General features: G+C 45.8%; 1 protein-coding gene across 1 annotated transcript; it reads right to left on the bottom strand.

Moving 5' to 3' along the window:
* Positions 1-14,422: 14,422 nt before the first annotated feature.
* Positions 14,423-19,251, bottom strand: LOC128152403 (medium-chain specific acyl-CoA dehydrogenase, mitochondrial-like). The gene is made up of 8 exons (XM_052810624.1): positions 18,966-19,251; positions 18,590-18,612; positions 18,379-18,491; positions 17,055-17,163; positions 15,995-16,135; positions 15,823-15,918; positions 14,881-15,129; positions 14,423-14,485 (listed from the first exon to the last, which is right to left on the bottom strand). Exons 1-8 carry the CDS (start codon positions 19,249-19,251, stop codon positions 14,423-14,425), a joined length of 1,080 nt encoding a protein of 359 aa, XP_052666584.1.
* Between the last annotated feature and the right edge of the window lie 2,992 nt (positions 19,252-22,243).

Genomic DNA, 22,243 nt, shown 5'->3' with positions numbered 1-22,243 from the left:
GGCCCAGGCTATATAGCACACAAAACACAGATGTTTTTCCAGCAATGGGGAATAAAACATGTTACGGGCATTCCTCACCCACAGGACAAGCAATTATTGAACGAACACATAGTACTCTTAAAACAATGCTACAAAAACAAAAAAGAGGGAGCCAAGAGTTATCCCTACAAGAACGAGTAGCAAAAGCCTGTTACGTTTTGAATTTTTTAAATTGATGGACAGAGGATGGGCCTCCTGTACAATGACATTTTAACTCACAAACCCATCCTGAAATCAATAATAAAGCTTTAGTGATGGTAAAAAATTTACAGACAAATCAATAGGAAGGACCTGTCCCTCTAATAACATGGGGTAGAGGATATGCATGTGTTTCCACAGATTCCGGCCCAAGATGGGTGCCTGCATGGTGGATCAAGCCATCTGTATCGCAACCACCATTATCACCTACATGATGACAACTGCATTAGCAGTATGGATACCGCCTCAACCTAAGACAAACATTTGGGTGACTTTGGCAAACAAAACAGGACAAGATACGCTGTGTTTGTCGACTGCTTCTGCAGAGAATCCTTTTACAACCTGTTTGGTGGGTCAACCCATAGAAGCAGATCAGTGGCCCATCCCACAAGCTCATCAAAGTGCGATATCCTTTGGTCAGACTATGGTTGATAACTGGGATGGTTAGGCCTCATACCTACTGACTAGCGAACTAGAACCACAAGAATTATATTTGTTAGGTGCTGTAAAAATGGATTATTGTTTATATTTCAATTATACAGGAAAAAAATCAATGAGTCAATGGCTAAATGCAACAATAGGAGCTTTCAGAAATGCTAGCTTATGGTGTAATTATACTAATAGAAATGTATCAAGATCTAACAATTACCCACTCAAATTACCTCCAGGATTGTTTTTAATTTGTGGAAACCGTGCATGGCCTAGAATTCCGTCATATGCAAAAGGAGGGCCCCGTAGCATAGGTAGATTAAGCCTATTAACGCCTAATACATCCATGATCATTACTCACAAACTGAGGAAGGTAAAACACCAAAAAAGAGCCACAGATACCTTTACTTCTGATTGTAAGGTTGATACGGAATTTTGGAGTCCTAGTGAAATTATAGCAGCATCTGTGTTAGCACCTGGAGTTGCTGCAGCTCCGGCACTGGCTACTTTAAATAAACTTGGCTGTTGGTTAGCAAAACAAACTAATGCAACCTCCCTGGCTTTGAGTGGACTATTGTTAGATGTTGATTCAATTAGACACATGACGCTTCAAAATAGAGCAGCCATAGATTTTTTAGTGCTAGCACAAGGTCATGGTTGTCAAGATTTTGACGGACTCTGTTGCATGAACTCATCTGACCATTCAGAATCTATTCACAGGAGTATTGATGTTTTACGTGATCAAGTACAGAAACTATGATGAAGTGATGGATTTAATATCTTTGAAGGTCTTTTTACAGGAATGTTGAGATGGCTAAGCGAACTGTTACAAATGGGATTAGGATGTTTAGTTCTTTTTGTTTGCATTTTGATTTGTGTACTGTGTTTGTTAAGACGTGTACAAGGTTTGATAGATCGAGCTTTGAAACAAGGTTTTTTTATAAATACAGAAGGGGGAGATGTGGGTATCGCTGAAACAAGTTTGGCTGCCTCAGCAAGTGAAGAACGACCCTGGGAAGGAGACACAATTATGCTTGTTGGAAGGAAACCATGGGAGCAAGAGACAAAACAGTAGAACACAGGATAAGATGCTGGAATGTTGTAGTTTTGTGTACCCAGCTGTCTGTTAGTGGTTAATCACTGACCTTTTGGATAAAGACGTTGCTATTCATGTGTAAGCTATTTTTGTATAACAACAGAGAAGTATTGAAGCTTAACTACAGGCTGCTGTGTCAGCCATCTAGAGGGTATAAAAGGTTGCTTAGCTTTTAATAAAGCTATCTTCGATTCACCACAATCAGAGTCCATGCCTCTTAATATGCCACATAGGCAAGCTAGGAGGATGTTTGAAAGAGACGAGCTGATGCTTCTAGCTCTGAATTTTTGGCTTGGCATTATTTACAATTCAATATTTAAAAATGCTTATAGGCTGTCATGCATAAAGAAGTGTTTGTATAATTTCAAAATACGGGACTGACCAGAGGACAGAGCAGAAATTTCAGTTTGTTGGTATGATTTCTTTAATGACTTCCTTTAATGAAGTTCAAAGCAGCTAAAAGACTGGGACAAACAAATGATCTGCTGAACTTCTTCCTGTGCATTTTAAAGGTCTGAGGACACTGTATGAGATGCAAACTACTTGCATTTGCAAGAGGCTCTTGTCCCAAGCCTCAGCTGCTTTCCACTGAAGGAACCTGCAGCAAGGCAGTAAGAGACTGCAGCACTGGCAACATTAGATGAACTCCCATGGAGCATGCATGAAGCCGGCAGAAACATCTGCAGGATGAAGGGACCTAAAAACCTGCACAGGACTGAATCCAAGACCTCTTTCTCCATGGGAGACCTTGTTTATTAGTGTCTGGTAGTTATGAGAAGGAGGAGCAGGTATTTCTTGTCTGGACTTTTCAGATCCAGAAAAATGGATTGTGCTGGATGGAGCAAGGACATTTGGTTTCTCTGAGGTGCTGACATCTCCTAGGTGGTGATATGAGGCATCAGGAATGGAAATGCACTTCTTTAGGAGAAGGAAAAGCCTGTGAGCTCAGACTCTACAATAATTCACCTGGCTGTGTGTCTGGCCCTGAGCCCCAGGAACCCTTTCTAGCTCTGCTTTGCATTTTGCGAATTGTTTCTAGGAATGACTGGTTTTCATGGGCATGTTGCAGTATGATGAATGACTGAGGATGATCAGTGAGGATATCTGTCTCCACCAAGGCTCTGTGAGTCAGCTACCCCATGTCTAGCTGCTATTTTTCTGCCTTAAAAGCCTCAATATTCTCCATTCAGCTCACCCTCCTGCTCTTTCCTGGTCTCCAGATCCGTTAGTCTGCCTGGGCTGGTACCCATTAAACTGCTGAACATGGGTTACTCCAAGCAATCTAATCAGTGCTGCAGCTATTGAAGGCAGAAATAGTAAGAAACCGAGTCACCAGTGCAGGCAGCCTGGCCCTTGGATTAAGAGGGAAGTTTTGTGAGGGCTTGTAATTGTTTGTGGAGAACTGCAGAAGCTGCTGTGGACAATATCTGATTGTCGTGACAGTGGTTATGAATAAATAGTTTGCTAATGCAAAACAGCAGTATTCCTAGATCCAATAGTCTAAGTTTTGCAAGGTTTCCAGTACCAGTGGACTCTGTGCCACCTCCCAAATGCAGAGAGGTTTGTGCAACAGGGGAATAATGTTACCTTACACCCACAAGTGAGGAAACTGAGGCACAGGGTTTCAAACCATTTGGTGCAAGGTCACTCAGGCAGTCTGTGATACAGGCATTGCCTAAGGCAAGTAGATCTGCACATATGCTAGGAGGACCATTGCTTGACTGAGATGCATTTTACACTGGTACGTGTATTTTTTTTCTTGTACAATTTACAACAAGCATTGTAAAGAGTACGTTTAGTGCAAGCCCTTTACCGTCAAGTACAGGATTAAAAAGGTGCCTGGAAAATGTTTAGTTCCTTAGCCCTGTATTGGAGTAGAGCTTTGGGAATGCTTTGTTTAATGCAATACTGACTTTGTCAGTAAAGCTGCTTGGGGTTTGTCCCTCAAACAGTTCTGAGCCCTCTTTGTCAATCAATGTTACTCCTTTTGAGATTGTGGTGAGAAAGCTTGAATGTTTTTTGACTGAGGACAAATTTGGTCAGAGCCTTCTTTTGTACATAATAGCGTGTGCGTGGTTGCATAGTCACAGCCTTTTCTTGTAGAAGTTTGTTTCTATGCATTCAGGATGGGCACATGCATATTCTGAGTGTTAGACCCTTAGTGAGAATCAGCCATTGAAAATGTTTCCTTGAATGTAGCATTTTTTCTATTCATTTCCATAAGAATAAAGTACTGAGACTTCAACTGGACAAAATGAGCAAAATAGCTCACTTCAGGAGATGTTACTGGTGGTTCCTAGCATAGGGATTAAGTGATCTAAAATGGCCTTTTTCCCGTCCCTTTCCCATGCGTGCAAGGGGGTGCGAGTCCTTTGCTAGGGTACAGCTCTAAGGTGGACACTGATTCGGAGCAAAGACACATCTAACAAAGTATCTGACAAAATGATGTTAATGTTCTCTGAAGCAAGAAAGGTAAAACCATGAAGTAATTATGGTAAAGAGGAAATGAAGATATTTGCCAGATGGATCTATGCGAGGCTTGGAAGTATCTAGATGTAAAGTCAGCCAGAGTCTCCCTCAGCCATCAGTGGTAAAGATACTGTAAAACTGTGCTTGCTCATGGGACTGTGCCAGATACCACGTTTACACGTGAATCATCTGCAGGACATTGGTTAGAAAAAAAAAAAAAAAAAGCTGTGACATTGGCCACAGGATGAGTTATTATTCAGCATATGACAGTAATAAACCATGAAATTCACTTCAGGTTTCCCTCTTCTCCAGTTGCTTTTCCTGGTCCTGTTCCCTGACAACCTGCTCTCTCCAGCTAATTGTTCCTTTCCCTAATTCTGCAGGGATTACTAAAAGGCATGGGCAAATTATCTTAGAATTTATTTTCAAATTTGGTAACTTGTAACTTTTTCTCAGTGGTAGGTTATAGGTGTGAGAATGTGATGACTCCCTGGGTCCTGGCCTCTGCTTTTAGGGAAATGCATATTGTACCATGAGAGAAAACATCTGGAAGTGTAAGGGGAAATAGTAAAGTCCCTAATTAGTCAGCCAAGCAGCACAGCCAGGTCTATGAAAAAGACTGAGTCCACAAGGGATCTTCAGTTGAGGGGACCTGCAAGAAACCCCATTCTAAAGCCCTAGCAGAGCCATAATATTCTCAGTAGTGACCACTTTCATATGACTGTATTTTTGTTGCCACAAACAGGGATCTAAAAGAGGATGAATGAGAAGCCCAGGCTCAGTTTTTCACTCTGCCACAGATCTCCTGGGTGCTTGTGCCAACTCGCTTTGGTTGGAATTCATTTCACCTCGTGTGAATCAGCAAATTGTCTAAGCTTTCTTCTTACTTAAGGGAGCAAGGCAGTACCTCCGAAGGACAATTCATTCCATTTACCTGAGGATGACGAGAGCCATGCTCTGGAGATGCTGATCTCCATCCAGACTCTACAGCAAGCCGGCTGAACTGGCTTGTGCTCAGGAACAACCTTTTGTGCATAGGGTCTGCCTTTCTGCGGTCCCTCAATTGCCACAGTCATGTTGCTTTCAATTCTGAAGCCTGACCTGGATGCTCTTCCCTGAGGAGTAAAGTGCTCCAGTGCCTCCTGTAAACACATCCCGAGTCTCCTGGGCTGAATGTAGACTGACCCTGTGAATTGCAATGTTTACTAAAGACCTGTTTGGAAGGAGTCAGGCCCTGTCTGTCTCAAGACCTGACCCAGACTGCCTGATTCTGACCAAAGTTGTGTCAGTTGCTCCTGATTGTGTCTGAAGTAAATAGGAGTTAGGTTAAATTTGCAGCTAATACAGATGCATACTCACATCTCCTGTGAGATCCTAAATTGGTCATTGCTGCTTTTAGGGCCCTTAGTTAATGAAAATGCACTGAAGGCTGTAGTCAGTAAGAATAATAGAGTGTTGAGTAATGCGAATTGCATTAGAATGGTGAGAAAATGGATCCCCTTTTTCTCCTGAAACCGTTGAAGAAGGGCAGTTTTCACTTGGGGTTACTCAGCTCCGCAAAAGGGCTGCTGGATGGAAATAGCTGCCCAAGTGCAGCAGCTCTCCTGCCTGTGTATGTTGAGAACTGCCTTTTTCCACCTTGCTGCTTCTCGGTCTGTTAGTAATTTAGCTGCAACTCACCTGTGAATGAGAGAGTGCTGTTTCATTCTAGCCCCTGTTGCCACAGTGCTGAATGGGGTTTCATATTCTGTCTGTGAGCACAATAAAGCTAGGCAAGTGTTAAAAAAGAGAGAACTGGAAAGGCATGAAAATACATGAGTAAGTGATGGAATGGTTTGCATTTTTTTTGTGCTAAGAGGGAGAGAGATGATGTAGCAGATAAAAAGAAAACAAAACCAAAAAAAACCACAAACCAAACCTAACCATACCAAACAGCCCCGATGTTTTAACTTATGTACAGAGCAAACTGGATATGAAGTCCTTGAGGTGCACCAAGACTGTCAGTTTTGTGTGTTCCCTGGTTTGCTGCAAGCCCTGGGCTCCAGTAACCTGTGCTGGATACCTGCCAGTCTGCTCCATGGCTCCACGTGGCAGCAAAGCACACAGTGCTGTTGATTAGAAACCAAGGTGTAAAAAAGTAGCTGACAGCTTGGCTTGCTCCCTGCTGGCTGTGGGGTTAAAGACCTTAAAGCCAGAGGAGCTCAGAGCCTCCCAGAGGTATTTTTTTCCTGTAGAACCGGTTTTCACAGCAAAGCTCCACTTCCATGTTTTATTCCTACCCTTGAGATGAAGCTTTTTTCTTCACCTGTCTCATGAACTAGAGGTGGAATGCCGCTTCCCTGGATGCTGGCAAACACCACTCGCATTTGAATGCTCTCATACTTCTTGTTTGATCAAGCAGACTCAGGAAGCAGGTAGGAGAGATGAGCCTGTGGCTTGTATCCTACCAAAGAGAGTAGGGATGCAAGCTGGGGGAAATCAAGCTTGCTCTCTTTTTTTTTTTTTTTTTTTTTTTTACACAAGGCCTTTGCTGATCTGGATACCAAAACTAGCGATAGTGAAGTGCGTGTGGGAGATAAACAGGATGGTTTTCTATGTGGTATTGGGTCAGGAAAGCAATTGCTTTGCAGTGTTGTGGAAGATGAGCAGTCAGATCCAGCCCTGAGCCTTCTCTTCTCCCTGCTGCACAGCAGCAGTTCCCTCTGCCTGCCCTGGTGTGCCATGTGCCCCAGCCCCTCACCATCTTGAAGGCGCTGGGCTGGGCCCGCGCTGTGTTTGTCAGTGTCTTTCCTGTCCTGGGGAGACCAGAATGGGACACGGGAGTCTGCATGGAGTCTCAAAAGTGCCAAATAAGAGAGGAGAGCGTTTTTTGGTTTTTAAACTGGGTTTAATTGGGTTTTATTGTTTTTTACTTGGGTTTTATTGTTTTCTTATTGGTGTTTTTAATTGTTTATTGCCCAATCTTGCCAAAACTTCTTCCTGTCATAACTCAAGGCTTGTGCTTCTCTAAAGAGTTGTCTCTCCATCTTGAATGTTTCCAGGGTTGGGGCATCTACCTTCTTTGATGACCTGTTGCTATACTCCATGCACTGCCAGGGTGGGTCTGGCTTCATCTTCACCCACCCATTCGGTAGCTGAGGGGAGAGCTAGCTGAGGACAGCCACCCCCCACTGGCTTTGTCATCCTCAGAGTGACAAAATGCCACCTCCAGGCCCCAGTAACCTGGGTGGCGCTCCAGGGGAGTCCAAGAGTGGTGTCCGGCGGTGTCTGGTGATGTCCAGCGGTGTCTGGTGGCCTCTGGCGACCTCTGGTGACCTCTGGTGGTCTCCAGCTGTCTTCGATGGTCTCCAGTGGTCTCTGTTCACCTCCGGTGGTCTCTGATGGTCTCTGGTGGTGTCCAGCAGTCTCCAGTGGGCTCCAAGGGACTCCTGGTGCTGTGGTGCTGCTGGCCAGAAGATGGCAGCCCCTCTCCTCACCTCTTCCCCAGGGCTGAGGGCAGAGGAGATGGCCCCCCTTGATGAGGGGTGGGGGTGGGAAAGCAGGGCTCATCTGTGGCTGTCAAGCCAGGTGACCTTCCTGATAAGCCTGCTGAGCAGACGCATGTGGCTGTGGATGGCCCACTTATGGTTGGCATCGGCTGCGGGGGTGGTGCTGCTTGTTGGGATCTGGCTGTTTGGAGGGTCCCTGAGAACCCCCGGTGGTCCTGCAGCGCTTTGGGCACCATGGTGCTGGAGGAACCCTGGGCACGGTGGTGTAGTGCCCCATCAGCCCTGTGCAAGGTGGATCTACCTCCATTGGTTCTTCCTGCTCTTGAGGTGGATCCACCTCCATAGGCTTGTCACCATTCTGTGGTGGGTCGACCTCCGTGGGCTCGACTCGCCTGCCGTAGGTGTTGCTCCTCCCATCAGCCTGCTTGCGTTTTTTGGGCTGTGGAGGCATCCTCAGTGGCTCCAAGAACCTCTTCTGTCTCTTCCCACTGACCGTGGGCTCTTGCCTCGCTTCGCTGGGTCCTCCTCTACCAAGCATGTTTGGTGTCAGAGTCTTGAGCTGCAGAGCGAGCTGTGGGCTGGCCGCAGGGGTGCCAGCTTGTGTAACAGAAGGCTGGTGACGTCACCAACAGAAGTTGCTGTGGCTGGTATGGTGGCCCATGTTGCTCCATTCTGGGTGGCCATTTTCCTTGCCAGAGAGAAAGGCTGCCCCTCGGGCACCAGGACTGCCCTGCAGCTGCCCCTGTGTGCCCTGGGCTCCAGCCCCTTCCTCATGCCAGGCCTGGGGTCCCCTTGACGGGATAGTGGCCATAGTGTCCCGGGAGGGTTGGGGAATCTCCATTAGCCTCCAACTGCTCGGCTCCCTGCAAGTGGCATCGTCCCCACACCTGACAGCAGCAGAGAGGGGCAGAGGGGAGGAGAGGGCCTGGTGTCCTCCAGGCTGCTGCAGAGGGGCAACAGGAGAAGTCCATTGTAGGGCCACTGAGGGAGGTCCTTGGGGCCTGGATGTGGGGTTTTCAGTCTGAGGACAGGAAGGCCTGTGGGGGATTGCTGTCCCTGGCTAGTTCTCGCCTCAGCTACTGAATGGGTGGTTGAAGATGAAGCCAGAGCTGCCCTGGCATTGCTCAAAGAATAGCTGCAGATCAGTTGTGCCTCTAGACAAGCACACAGGACTGGTTTGATCTTGGCTACGGGCTCTTCAGGGGAGTGCTTAGGGTGAAAGGTGTGTAGGTGCTTCTCTCCCATCAGGTGATTCCCATGTACAGTGTAAAAGCTGTGGAGAGCACCACGTCAGTTAAGGAGTAAAGGCAGCTGTTTTTCCTTCCACAGTGACTCAATGAGAAGCAGTCTGCAAACAGAAAGCTTGCTGACTGTGGCTGGAAGAAGGAAACCGAAGCTGGCTGTGAAGGTGTTTCTGGTGATGGCTTGCTGTGCCTGTGCTGCCACAGTGACAGCACATCCCAACATGCCCCTTTGTCCTGTGTCATTCCAGTCCTCTACTTTTATGGCCTATATAGATACAGAAGGCAATACCGACTTCTAAACTTGCACTGGTGTCATGGGTGAAGGTGTCATCTCTCCACTATTTACTAGTTTCCTTTCTCCCTTTGGCTCATGCTTCTTTGTCAAGGCTGTTGTGCAGACTGCATCTTTAGAGGATTGTTTGTCTTTACTTTGGGTTAGATTTTTGCTAGCTTTTAGGTGGCAGAGAGAGATGGCGCAGGTGGGGAGGAGGTGCTGATGAACACTGTCATCTTCCTGTAATGAAAACCATTCTGGATAATGGAGATCTCAGGACACCTTTTCTATCTTCCTACCATACTTGTTGCTGTGATGCTGCATGAGCAGGAATAAAATAGGAGATAGATTTAGGCAGTAATGGTCAGAGGGTAGCTTGTCTCTAGGATATTTCCTTGGCCTGAGTTGACAGGCAAGTAATCTTTATTGGAAAATGTTCTGCTATGACCGTGCTTGTGAATACTTAGCCCGGTGCAACTGTGACTCTCTGGAGGAGATTAACTCAAGGGCGTGCCTGCCTCTATCAGCTTAATATAGCTGATAGATTATAGAGGTATAACCTCCTTCCTTTTTCCTCAGATTGCATTATTTCTTCTTTTCTTAGGTACAGTTTTAGGTTACCTATGTTATAAAGACTTGGATAATTCTTCTTGAGTCAAGTTATTTAATGAATCACTCAGGACAATTACTATTCGAGTGAATTGACTTTGGTTCTTCATGAACTTCTTCCTGAATACAAAACTGGGTTTGCATCATCAGGAGTAAAGGAGAAGAAGATATTGCAGAACTATCAGGGGGTTCTCTGATTTTGTAGTCCCACTGGTAACATTGGAAGCGAAAGCTGAATTTACCTGCCTCTTCACTGTATGTCGATAATAATAATATTGATAAAGCCTATGTATTCAGTGCTATACTTTTGCACAGTTTCACAGCAATGTGCAGACATTTGAAAGTAGTGCAGGCTCTTCTCTTAACTCATTTCCTCTTTGAGATGGTAAAATATATTTTCTGAAAGGTAGACAAGATGGAACTATTTCAGTTGACTTGCTTAGTCTGTGTTGCTTAGGGAACTACCATGGAACTGATTATTTACATGTCCACTGCATTCCACCCTGGAGGTTCACCTTCCCTTGAGGGGGCGGGGGCTGCCATACCGATAAGTCACCTCCAGCAATCATTCCACAGGCTGTCCCTGTGCCCAGGAGGCCCAGGGGTCTCTCCCTGCCCTTGGTGGCCATGCACTGGGCCCAGCTGCTGGGCGTCCCCGACGCCTCCTCTGCCACTCGGCTCCCAAGGCCAAGCCTGGTGCTGTTCCTCTTCTCTCGGGCCATGGCAGAAACCAAGCCTGCAGCGCAGAGACCACCCCTATTAGCTGTCCCCTCTCTGTGCCAGAGCTGAAGCCTATGAGGCTCTGCAGCCAGGAGGAGCAGGGACTTGATGTGGCTGGACACAACCCCTTTTCGTGGGGTGTAAGGGGAGTGATTTCAGCAGCTGCAGCCTGGAGGCCAGCCAAAGTGTAACCAGAGCCCTAGGCTGGGATGGTCAGTGCCAACAGCCCGCCACGGAAGTAAGTCAGGCTTTGAGAAACAAGTGCGCAGAGGTGACCCTGGTGTGGTGGAAGGAAAGGTTGGTCGTATTCAGACCTAGAACATTTGGATCTGTGACCAAAGCCCAGCCAGGCAAAGGACAGCTCTTCCAAACTGTAAAAATAGCCCATTGCTGCTATCGCCGTCACCTCCCCTTGTCCCACTGAAACCAAGCTGTGCAGCCTCTCTATTAAACACACCCCTTGGCCATGTTTATACGGGATGCAAAATGCGCTTCAGCCACGGGGTAAAGGTTTCAGAGCTCATTTGTGACTTGAACCTTTCTGAGAGTTCTTTGCCTAACTCAGTTTGTGGGAAGATGTTCAGATCTTATCTGAAACCCTGGCAAGTCTCCTTTTCCTTTAGGATTTAGTATTTTGAGTACTGAAAGGTTAAGAGAGGTACTCTTCTTGCCATTTTTTGCGTTGGTGCCAAAACTGATCTGTACCTTCAGACTATGTAAATAAGGGCATTTATGCCATAGACATTAATTTGGTTGTGGTGGTGCCAGAGGTGAAAGACAGGGGTTTGGTTCCCTCTGCAGGAACTTTGCAGAGATGTAGAGAGCATGCAAGGTTTCCTCACCGTTCCTTACCAATGCACCAAGAGACATTTGCTACTGCACTGTCAGGGGAGGTTCACACTTGATGTGAGGAAACATTTCTTTCCCAAGAGGGTGGTCATACCCTGAAACAGGCTTCCTGGAGAGGTGGTCGATGCCCCATGCCTGTCAGTGTTTAAGAGGCATTTGGACAATACCCTTAATACCATGCTTGAACTTTTGGTCAGCCCTGAAATGGTCAGGTAGTTGGACTAGATGATCGTTGTAGGTTCCTTCCGGCTGAACTACTCTATTCTATTCTAGTCTATTCTGTTCTGTTCTATTCTGTTCTATTCTACTCTGTTCCCTGTGCTCACCGTAAGTCAAATACCAATGGGACTGTTATTTGCTCGAAACACCAGGGGGTTTTCAGCTCCAAAAACACTTTGAAAGACACATAACACAAAGGTTACAAGTGGAAGTAGGATATTATTTTTATTTTTCTGAGTCTATTTCAGAGCCGATGCTCACAAGCATTAACACAGTGTGCCCGTGTAGCCAGGAGCAGGCTGATGCATTCTTCAGTTGAGCTTGAGAAAACATCCTTTGCAGCCTGGCAAAGGCAAGTCACAGAGCTACAGAAAGTAGCAGCAGGAATACAGGCCAAGCAGTCCCTGTATCCTGAAGACTGAGAATGTGAAGAATGAGGATCAGGACCGACCACACACAAAAGAAGAGGAAGAAGAAGAAGGTGTGTGGTACTGTGGGGTATTTTCCAAAGCATGACAGGTAGAGGTGAAAAGTGTATTTTTGTGTTCAGAAACTTGCTCTGCCGCTGTGCTTCTTGGCCAATGATGCATGAAAGGCGCTTTTGTGCTGGCCCTGTGCTTGATTTGCATGCAGGGAGAGCTGAAAAGTAGCAGCTCCTGATGGGGAAGCAAGCCTGGAGCCCTTCCAAGCACAGGTTGTTTTGCCCAAGTAAGAACCCCTGGGGAAATGGAGCTAAGGGAAGAGCAGAGCTTGCTCCCGCTCCAGACTTGCACTGTCTTGGGCAGAGAGCCTGAGAGAGCCAGGGCATGAGCGGTACCTTGGAGGTGCAAGAGCAGCAGGCAAGGACCTAGCCGAAAGGGCCCAGAGGAGCCCTAGCAAGGGGCTGTGCTCAGTGCTACAGAGGACAAGAAGCAACCGCCAGGAGTGTGCCTTGGAGCCCGCCCTGGGAGTCAGAAAGCTTCCTCCCCCCAGATGTGGGGCACAAGGGCCACCTTCGTGGAGCACGAGCAGTGGGCACCTAGCCACAATGGCCCAAAGGAGCCCTGGCAAGGGGCCGTGCTCAGTGCTGCGGAGGAAGGCAAAAAACCTCTGGGAACACTTGCTAGCCCACCGTGGGGGAAGAAAATGATGGAAGATCTGATGGAAGATCTCCTCTCCAGGATCCCCTGTGACTCCTCCCAGGCATCTCCCAGACTTTTTTGACCTCTGCGTTCGGGACCGGAGATCCCAGCTACCTGCCCCAGACTCCTCCAAGTAACTCGAGATTTTATTTTTTTCTCCTTTAGATAAATCCCTCAACTCCGACAGCCACCTGAGACTCCTCCCAGGCATATCCCAGAGTCTTTTGACATCTGCTTTACATACCTAAGATCTCAAGTAGCAGCCCCAGACTCCTCCAAGGAAGCTACCCTTGAGGTTTTCTCCTTCTTTGGATGAAGATCTTCACTCCAGGATCCACCTGTTACTCATCCCAACAACTCCCAGAGGCGTTAGACCTCCCTTTTAGCAACCTCAGATTCCAGATAGCAGCCCCAGACTCCTCCAAGCAAGCTACCCAAGATGATTTTTTGTGGGATACTTGGAAAGTAATGGGCACATAGTGAACAATCCAGACACGATGGAACTGATTAATTTGTGAGCCAAGGACGCTTTGCAGGCAGCAGGCTTCAAGGACGCTTTGCTTGTGGACACATATTTAGCTAACGGTCACAAGAGCATTCCAGACGCCTTTAGAAGGCCTTGAACAGAATAAACAAGAAGACAAAAAAAGAAAGATACCAATTAGAAGAACACAGGTGCCCATTCCACAATAAAGGGAACTTGGCACAAAGAACCTCAATTCAGCAGCTTATCTTGACCAATTAGACTGAGACAAGTTTCGCATGTTTTAGTTAATATAACCAATTATGTCTTATGTTTATGCGCGTGTACAGTGTTGATATAACCAATCATTAGGTGTAACTAGGCGCGTGGACAGCACATGCTAACCAATCTTTAATTAGCTTATGCCTGAACGGGAACTAGAATGAGCATATAAACCGAGCTATTTTGGCAATAAAGTGGCATCTGCTTGATCATATTGATAGTGTGCAGTGTCCGTGACTTCCATGTCAACAATTTTTCTCCTTTGCAGGAAGCTCTCTCCTCCGGGATCGACCCAACACTCCTCCCAGGCATCTCGCAGAGTCTTTTGACCTCTGCTTTACATACCTAAGATCTTGGGTAGCAGCCCCAGACTCCTCCAAGGAAGCAAACCTTAAGATTTTTCTTTTTTGGAGGAAGCTCTGCCCTCCAGAATCCAGCTGTGACTCCTCCAAGCAACTCCCAGTCTTCTGACCTCTTTTTTAGGGACTTGAGATCCCAGGTAGCAGCCCCAGACTTCTCCAAGGCAGCTACCCAAGATGATTTTTCTCCTTTGCAGGAAGCTCTCCCCTCCGGGATCCACCTGTGACCGTTCCCAGGCATCTCCCAGAGTCTTTTGTCCTCTGCTTTACGTACCTAAGATCTCAGGTAGCAGCCCCAGACTCCTCCGAGGAAGCTACCCTTGAGGTTTTTCTTTTTTGGAGGAAGCTCTCCCCTCCAGGATCCCCCTGTTACACCTCCCAGTAACTCCCAGAGGCTTTTAGGCTTTTCTTATAGGGACCTCAGATTCCAGGTAGCAGCCCCAGACTTCTTCAAGGCAGCTACCCAAGATGATTTTTCTCCTTTGCAGTTGTGGCAGTACACTCCCCCCAGCAGGAAACAAAACTTCTCCAGGCAGGGAGAAGAGTTAAAATAAACCGAATCCCTAGAGGCCGCAGGTTGAAATTTGAACAAACCAGTCGAGACCTTCCAGGTACACTGAGGTGACCTTCTTGGCCAATAGGGATTAAAATGACCACAGATCAGATTTGACAAGGATATAAACAGGGTCCCGCTGGAGGACATGTTGGAATCAGTCCTCCTCAGAGCAGTGGGTCTGCAGTCAGGGACTCCCCGTTGGGTCAGGGCACCGCCCAAGGTAACTCCTCAGGGGAGAGAGCCCTCATCTTTTAGGTGAGTGATATGTGCATTTTGAGTCATCACTTTTAAGGATTCTTAAGTCAGCTGTGTAGTACTAATTCCCCTTACATCGTTGAGCCTGTGGTTTATAAAATGTTACTGGAGTTCTAACTAACTTTTCTACGGAAGAATAAATCTGAGCTTTAACACATGTTGGATTTGGTTGTGTGTGCGTCCATAACACACATTGTCTCTTTTACTCACCTGGTAGATTTTAGCATCTCTCATGAGTTTTTCTACAGGATATTCAGTATTAAATCCATTTCCTCCAAAAATCTGCACTGCGTCCGTAGCTACTTGGTTTGCAAAGTCACCCACGAATGCATTTGCAATGGAAGTGTAGTAGGTACTCCTGCGACCAGCATTGACTTCCCATGCAGCTCTTTGGTAAGCCATCCTAGCCAGTTCCACTTTCATTGCAATTTCAGCAAGCATGAAAGACACCGCTTGGTGCTACGAATGGTGAAATAAACCAAGTTAACATTGCCGGCTTGAAATTCGATGACATCCAAAAAGAGTATAGTCATCTTAATTTCTTAATTTGCAAATCCAACACACTCAGGAAATTGTACTTGAGGAATTCTCCATAATTTGGATCAGGTTCTCAACTGTACGTTGAATTAGATTTTCAAGTTTTTAATTCTAAAATCCACTTAGGCACAGGGATTAAGTATTGAATTGTGAAGTTGTGCTTTACTTCTCATGAGATCTGTACTTAGCTTGCTGTTTATTCATATTTCTTAAAACCTGCTAAGCAGTGTGATTGGCAATGTTTTCTATTCATATTGATACTGTGAGTCTTGTTTCATGTACCTCACAGAGGTTTTTTCCTTCCCTGAAAATCCCTGTTCATTAGAGTTGAAGAACTTAAGTCTGTCCTGACAGTACATGCGTTTCAGGGGTTTGGGTGGAGTTTTCTTTATGATTTTACTGTTATCATCAGTAAGTTCTAGAAGAATCCCAGGAGTTACTGCATAGCTAGATTTACTTAGTGCTGAGCTGTATACTTGAAAACCCAAGAAATGGCAGAGATATAATCAATCGCACATCCTAAATGTCAAGGAACAACCTTGAAAACGCACTAGTAGTACATCTGGTATGAAAACATAGGGTTTTGATATATTTATTTTTATATATTTAACTTACTTCAACAATTGGTTTCCCGAAGGTTTTCCTCTCCAAAGCATATTTAGTAGCTTCATTGAGTGCTCTTTTTGCTAACCCAACAGCACCAGCTGCTACCTGCATTAAATATAGCACAGAATGAAAATCAGAAATGCCTATTGTATTTTTTAAGTAACTTATTTCTGATACTTACAGGTGGTCTGGTCTTATCAAAAAGTCCCATTGTGATTTTAAAGCCAGCTCCCTCAGCTATCAATACATTTTCTTTTGGAAATTCTACATCTTCAAAGACAATACCTCTGGTATCAGAGCAGCGCTGACCCATATTCATTTCCTGAAAAGGGAAGTTTACAGAGGTGCAACTAAATTGGATTCTTCCAAGGTACAACACATTTTCATTCTTTAGTTTACTCAAAGGATACAATAAGCCTTTTTTTCCCCCCCAAACACTTAATTTTTATCTAAAAATCACCATATCTACAACAAATAACAGTTTTGCATTTACAGACCAGCATGCCCTTAACTTGTCACAGCCAGGCATTTACTTTCTCTGTATGTGAAATCAATTCTGTAGTTGTAATCACTTATTTGTCTTTTTCTAGTTCATCTATATCCTTTGAGATGGAAGAGGAAAAAGTAAAGAACCCAACATGCAGGCAGTAGTAGAATACAGCTGTACTACAAACAAACAAACAAATAAATAAATGAGATTTTCAAGTTTTCAGATCCCTTTCCTAATGTTCAATGTCTAGTTTTGCCTGCTACTAAACCCAGTACTTTCTTTAGTACTTCCTTTGTTATCTTTCTTTCCTCCCCACCCCCTGCCAAAAAAGAACTAGCACCAGTGTCTCCAAGGCCTGTTCCTTGAGCAGGAGGAGCTAAAATTAAAGCACACTGTGTGTTTATGGTTAAAGTTTTCCACCTTGCTTCTTACACTTTCAAGGCATGCTAGTTCACATTAATTGGCACTTGTCGATTAAATGGTTCTCAAACATTCTTTTGCAGCTGTGCAAAGTCACCTTACTTTAGACCATTCTGCACAGTTCCTTATCTGAATGAATAAAAATATAATTATTAAGTACGTCTTAAGAATAGCTTCTGTATGCTGTGAAAATGAAAAGATCATTGTACATGAGCACATGAAAATGTTCAGTTGCTTCACAGTCTTTTTTCTTTAATGCCAATTTGTTGCATTATTGGTTTAGCAGTGAATAATAATTCCTGGCTTGTCAAATAAGAGGTATACTCTTCACCTTTCTTCCAATTTGGATTCCAGAGCTGTTTGCTTCCACAATGAATCCAGTAAAGGCTTTGCTTGCAGGAGCTTTTGGATCTGGATTGGTACAAGCTAGCAAAAAATACCTAGTGTAAAACAAAGACGAGGGGAGTCAGTTTATCCTCACGATTAACAATCAGATACTTTCCTAGCTAACACGTTAAATTTTTTATATGTGTTTGTACCATATAATAAATCTATCAATAAGTTAATGACCCTTTTTTCTTGGGCCTTCCAAAAATAAACTGAAAGGGAGCGAGAGAGAGGAAGCTTCAGTGCATGTCTTACCGCAAAAGTCAAGATGTAATTAAATTCCTTCCAATCAACACGCAAAGGTTCTCCTACTTTTCCATGTATTCTAAGTCTTAATTTTACCATCAGCTTCACAAAGAGTACAAAAGAAACCTATTTACAGCATATATGCAGAAATCAATGCTTAGGAAATAGAGTATTGAATGCAAAATGTTATCACCTGATTTCAAAGATCTTAACTTTGTTCTTCCAAGTATAAGTTCTAAATAAGTTTTTTCTGTTAGAAATTAAACAGTCATAAGTCACATTTATGGTTTTTAGCAATATCAGTAGATAACAGGTAGATTCTCTTTGATGGTTCTGCCTTGAACAAGGAAACAAATAACAAGAAAATTCAGCTTTATACATGAATGTAGAAAGTTTTTTGTCTTGAATTAGAAATAATTTGTGTTGGGGGTGAGCATGATCTTATTATGTGAGACGTGATGAAAGAGGTCTATATTGTAAAGCACCTTCATAGACACCACAGCAAAATCTGGATTCTTTGACACCTGGAAAACGTCTACCCTTAAGAAAATAAAATGTAACACCACAATCCTAGAGTTTTTGTATCTTCACCAAAAGTGAGACGTGTTTCTAGCAGCATCAGAAGCAACTGATCTCAGTCACCACACCCACAAAGCAAGGTCCCTTGTAACAAGAGCCTGCCGAGTACTTTGCAAGTTAACTCTTACTGTTACTGCCCTTCCCTGAAGAGAAAGCAGAACTAATTGTGTTTGAAAGCAGCAAAAATGGAGAGGCATTCTTGAATGGAGTTGTCATATCACTGCTCGGTTTCCTTCTTAGGCATTGCACAGCACTGAGACTGCTTCCTTCTACCTTGTGCTGATAAGCTGGTCACCAATTGAAGTGTAGTGTGGTGAAACATAATGTTCACATTGGCAACAGATCTTTAAAGAAACACTAGTATCTAACTTGGGGACAAGCACACAGAGGTCAGTATAGAACAGAATAACAGAAAATGTAATGTGAGTCAAAAGTCAACACACCACCGTTTGTGATTCCACATCTTCTGGCCATTAATAACATATTCATCTCCTTTCTTCTCAGCCTTTCTTTTTATACCAGCCACATCAGAGCCTGCTCTGGGCTCTGTTACACACTAAGCCTAAAAGAAAATAAAATGCAAAATCTTGAGGAACAGAAGTTCTGTCTTTAAGCAACTGTGAATTATTGCACAATTATGTGCACCAAACTGACCTGTAATAAAAGTTTTAAGTGAACTGCGTGGAAGACCACAAAACACTGCATCAAAAAAACCCAACAACTGTCTGAGCAAGAATCCAAACATGTATGGGTTAATTCTCCTTATAAATCCACAATAATACTTAAAATTGTCTTTTAATGATCAACAGAACCATTCTGTAACTTTTAAAAAGTCATCACTTCCTTATACTTCACAAACTCTGAAATGAAAGCTGAGGACCTTTGAAAATTAAGAGCACAGAGTAACATTTTATGGTGCCCTCGTTTCAGCTGGGGTAGAGTTAAATTTTCTTCCTAGTAGCTGGTATAGTGTTATGTTTTGGATTTAGTATTAGAATAATGTTATCATTTCACATAACTGCGCGTATACCACTGCAGATGCCATTGCGGGTGCAAATACGATTGCAGATAGCATTGCAGGTGAACATACGATTGAAGATGGAGATCCCAGTGGAGATGCTGATGCCACTGCAGATACCCTTGGAGAAGCCACTGCAGGTGCAGGTAGATATGCAGACACCGTTGCTGCAGAAGTTATCATTGCAGAGGCTACTGATGGTGCAGATAGCATTGCTGATGCCATAGCAGATGCAGATACCATTGCGGATGTAGATGCCACTTAAGACGGAGATACCATTGCAAATGGCATTGCACATTCAAGTAGTGTTGCAAAAACCATTGCATAGACAATTGCAGAGGCACATACCTTTCTTTATAATATCACAGATGCAGACACCAAAGCCCATACCACTGCAGCTGCCATTCTGCAGAGACCATTGCTAATGCGAAGGCAGGTGCAGGTACAATAGGAGATGAAGAGACCGCTGCAGACACTCATAGCATTACAAATGCCTTTGCATTCTGATCCTGTGGCAGTTGTCGATAGCATTAGATGTACCGACCGATGCAGATACAAGTACCTTTACAGATGCCATTACCAATACTATTACAGATCCCGATACCGGTACAGATAGAGATAGCAACAGCATTGCAGTGTCACACACATACTGAGACCCATAATGGTACAGATACCATTAGAGATATCCTTTCAGGTAGAGATAGAATTACTCATACACATTCAGAAACAAAATAGACATACACATATGTCCTGGTTTCAGAGCTGGGATAGAGTTAATTTTCTTTCTAGTAGCTGGTATAGCGTTATGTTTTGGGTTCTGTGTGAGAAGAATGTTGATAAGTCACTGATGTTTTCAGTTTTTGCTAAGTCGTGTTTAGACTAACTCAAGGATTTTTCAGCTTCTCATGCCCAGCCAGCAAGAAGGCTGGAGGGGCACAAGAAGTTGGGAGGGGACATAGCGAGGGCAGCTGACCCAAAGTGGCCAACAGGGTATTCCATACCATGTGACGTCATGCCTAATATATAAACTGGGGGGAGTTGGCCTGGGGGGATCACTGCTCGGGGACAAACTGGGCACGAGTCGGCAGGTAGTGAGCAATTGCATTGTGCATCACTTGTTTTGTATATTGCAATCCTTTTATTAGTATTGTCATGTTATTACAGTTGTTATTATCATTATTAGTTTCTTCCTTTCTGTTCTACTAAACTGTTCTTATCTCAACCCACGATCTTTACCTTTTTTTTCCCGATTGTCTCCCCCATTCCATTGGGTGTGGGGGGAGTGAGTAAGCGGCTGCGTGGTGCTTAGTTACTGTCTGGGGTTAAACCACGACAACAAAACAAAACTTGCAAAAAACATTGCAAGTCCATGTGCAGCTACAGATACCATTACTGATACAGATACAGTTACAGGTACCATTACAGATACAGATACCATTAGAGACACAGATAGTGATACAATCACAACTCCCTTTCTGTGTTGGATGAGATGAGCAACCAACTTTATTGTGCTGGGGGATAGGGGCCAGCACTTGGGGCTGGCGCATGCCTAGTCAGCAGCGTCTTCCAGGCCAGCTGTAAGGTTTTTGCGCCCGCCGTTGTAACCGTGAGCAGTATTCGATCCTGTCTGGCCCAGGGTGGCTGGAGCGGCTGCTGCTTTCAGGCACCGGGGAGCTGCAGGATGGCCCCAGTGGTGCCTGGATGGTGGTGCTGCAGCTGCTTCTCGCAGGCACTGGGAAGCCTTGGAACAGGCCCAGTACCAACTGTCTGTCAGTGCTGAGGCTGCTGCTTTCCAGCGCTGGGGACCTGCAAGATGGTCCCAATGCCAGCTGGCTGGCAGTGCCGAAGGCGCTGCTTTCAGCACTCAGGGCTGGCACACTGCTGGTCCTGCGGTGATTTCCAGGCCAGCTGTATGGCTTTTGTGCCTGCCTTTGAAACCGTGAGCAGTATTCGATCCTGTCTGGCCCAGGGTGGCTGGAGCAACTGCTGCTTTCAGGCACTGGGGAGCTGTGGGATGGCCCCAGTGGCGCCTGTTTGATGGTGCTGGGCCTGCTGCTCTCATAGCCCAGGGAGCCATGGGACAGCCCCATTGCCACCTGGCTGGTGGTGCTGGGGCTGGCAAGCTCTGAATTGTCATGGGAGGCTGTGAGGGGAGGCAGGAAAGGCAGCAGCACAGCCACCCAGCCCTGGGGAAGGAGAGGCCATCGTGGTGCCCACAGCCTTCCTGGAGCCAAGCCCACCCTAAGCCCCTGCTCCCAGGTAGCTAGCTAGAGACACTGGCCATAGCAGTCCAGGGGCACCTGGATGCTTTGCCTCTTACCAGTGCCCAGGCCAGCACAGCAATTGCACTCCCAGGTGGTTGCGCTGTTGCTCAAGTAGGAGCAGCGTTGTTGGGTGTCTTTGGCAGCACAGGAGCTGCACAGGAGCAGTTGCCAGGGCCTGGGGAAGCAAAGGGGTTGCTGGTTGTGAGGACAAAGTGACGCAAGCAAGGGACTGCCCGGCAGAGCCCTTGTTTTTAGTCTTTCCTCCCCGAGCCTGTGTGGAGACAGAGATCCCGTGCAGAGCCCTAGCTTGCGGCTTTGGCAACCTACTCCTCTTCCTCTGCCTGCTCGCTGCCTCCCGGACAAAGGCAGTTGCTGGTATTGCAGCGTCTGTGCCTCTGATAGACAGGTCTGAATGCCTGGTCACTCTCCCGTGATGGTTGTCTGCTGGAGAAGGAAGGGAAAAGTGTTGAGCCCCTGCTGGCCCCAGCATCGGGCAGATCCAGGCTGTCCCTGCTCTTCTGCCCCCACCCGTTTCCAGCTCCTCTGTGAAACTGAGGACGAGAGTCAGGGGACAGCAGAAGGACAGGCCTGCTGGGGCCTGGCACTGCGCGCTTGTGCCTGATGTCTTGTGAGTTGGGAAGAGGAGAAACAACCTCTTGGAGATTCGAATCCCCATGGTAAGCATTTCCATCACAAACTGATCTTGGTTTCGGCAATGCAAGCAGCAGAAGCAGACGCCAGGGTGGATAGCCTGTTTTTGGATGCAGCTCCAGTGGAAGCAGGCATGTTGGTATGCTGGGCACACCACGGTGTGGTAGGACTTTTTGTCCTCCACGGGGTCCAGCCAGATGATGCAGGTGCTGTTCTGCCCTGGCTTAGCCTTCACGGCCTGCTCTGGGCGGTGCTCCCAGCAGAAGGACCTGGGGGGAAGATGGAAGGGATGAGCAAGGTGAGGTTAGAAGTGTTGAGTCCTTCCCTCACAATGGGGAGGGGGGCAGAGGAGCTGTGAAGGAGCCCCAGAGCCTG

The sequence above is a fragment of the Harpia harpyja genome, chromosome 16 (genome assembly GCF_026419915.1).
Source record: "Harpia harpyja isolate bHarHar1 chromosome 16, bHarHar1 primary haplotype, whole genome shotgun sequence".
Classification (NCBI taxonomy): domain Eukaryota; kingdom Metazoa; phylum Chordata; class Aves; order Accipitriformes; family Accipitridae; genus Harpia; species Harpia harpyja.
The sequence above is the reverse complement of the archived record's forward strand: the minus strand, read 5'-3'. Positions and strand labels throughout refer to the sequence as shown.

Coding starts and splice junctions, on each gene's coding strand:
- LOC128152403 (XM_052810624.1), bottom strand. CDS start 19,251: ATGTGCAATGCCATTTGCAATGGTATCTCCGTCTTAAGTGGCATCTAC. Junction 17,164..18,378: donor ATGTGGAATCACAAACGGTG/GTGTGTTGACTT, acceptor GTTTTACACTAG/GTATTTTTTGCTAGCTTGTA. Junction 14,486..14,880: donor GAGATGCTAAAATCTACCAG/GTGAGTAAAAGA, acceptor TTGGCCAAGAAG/GTCACCTCAGTGTACCTGGA.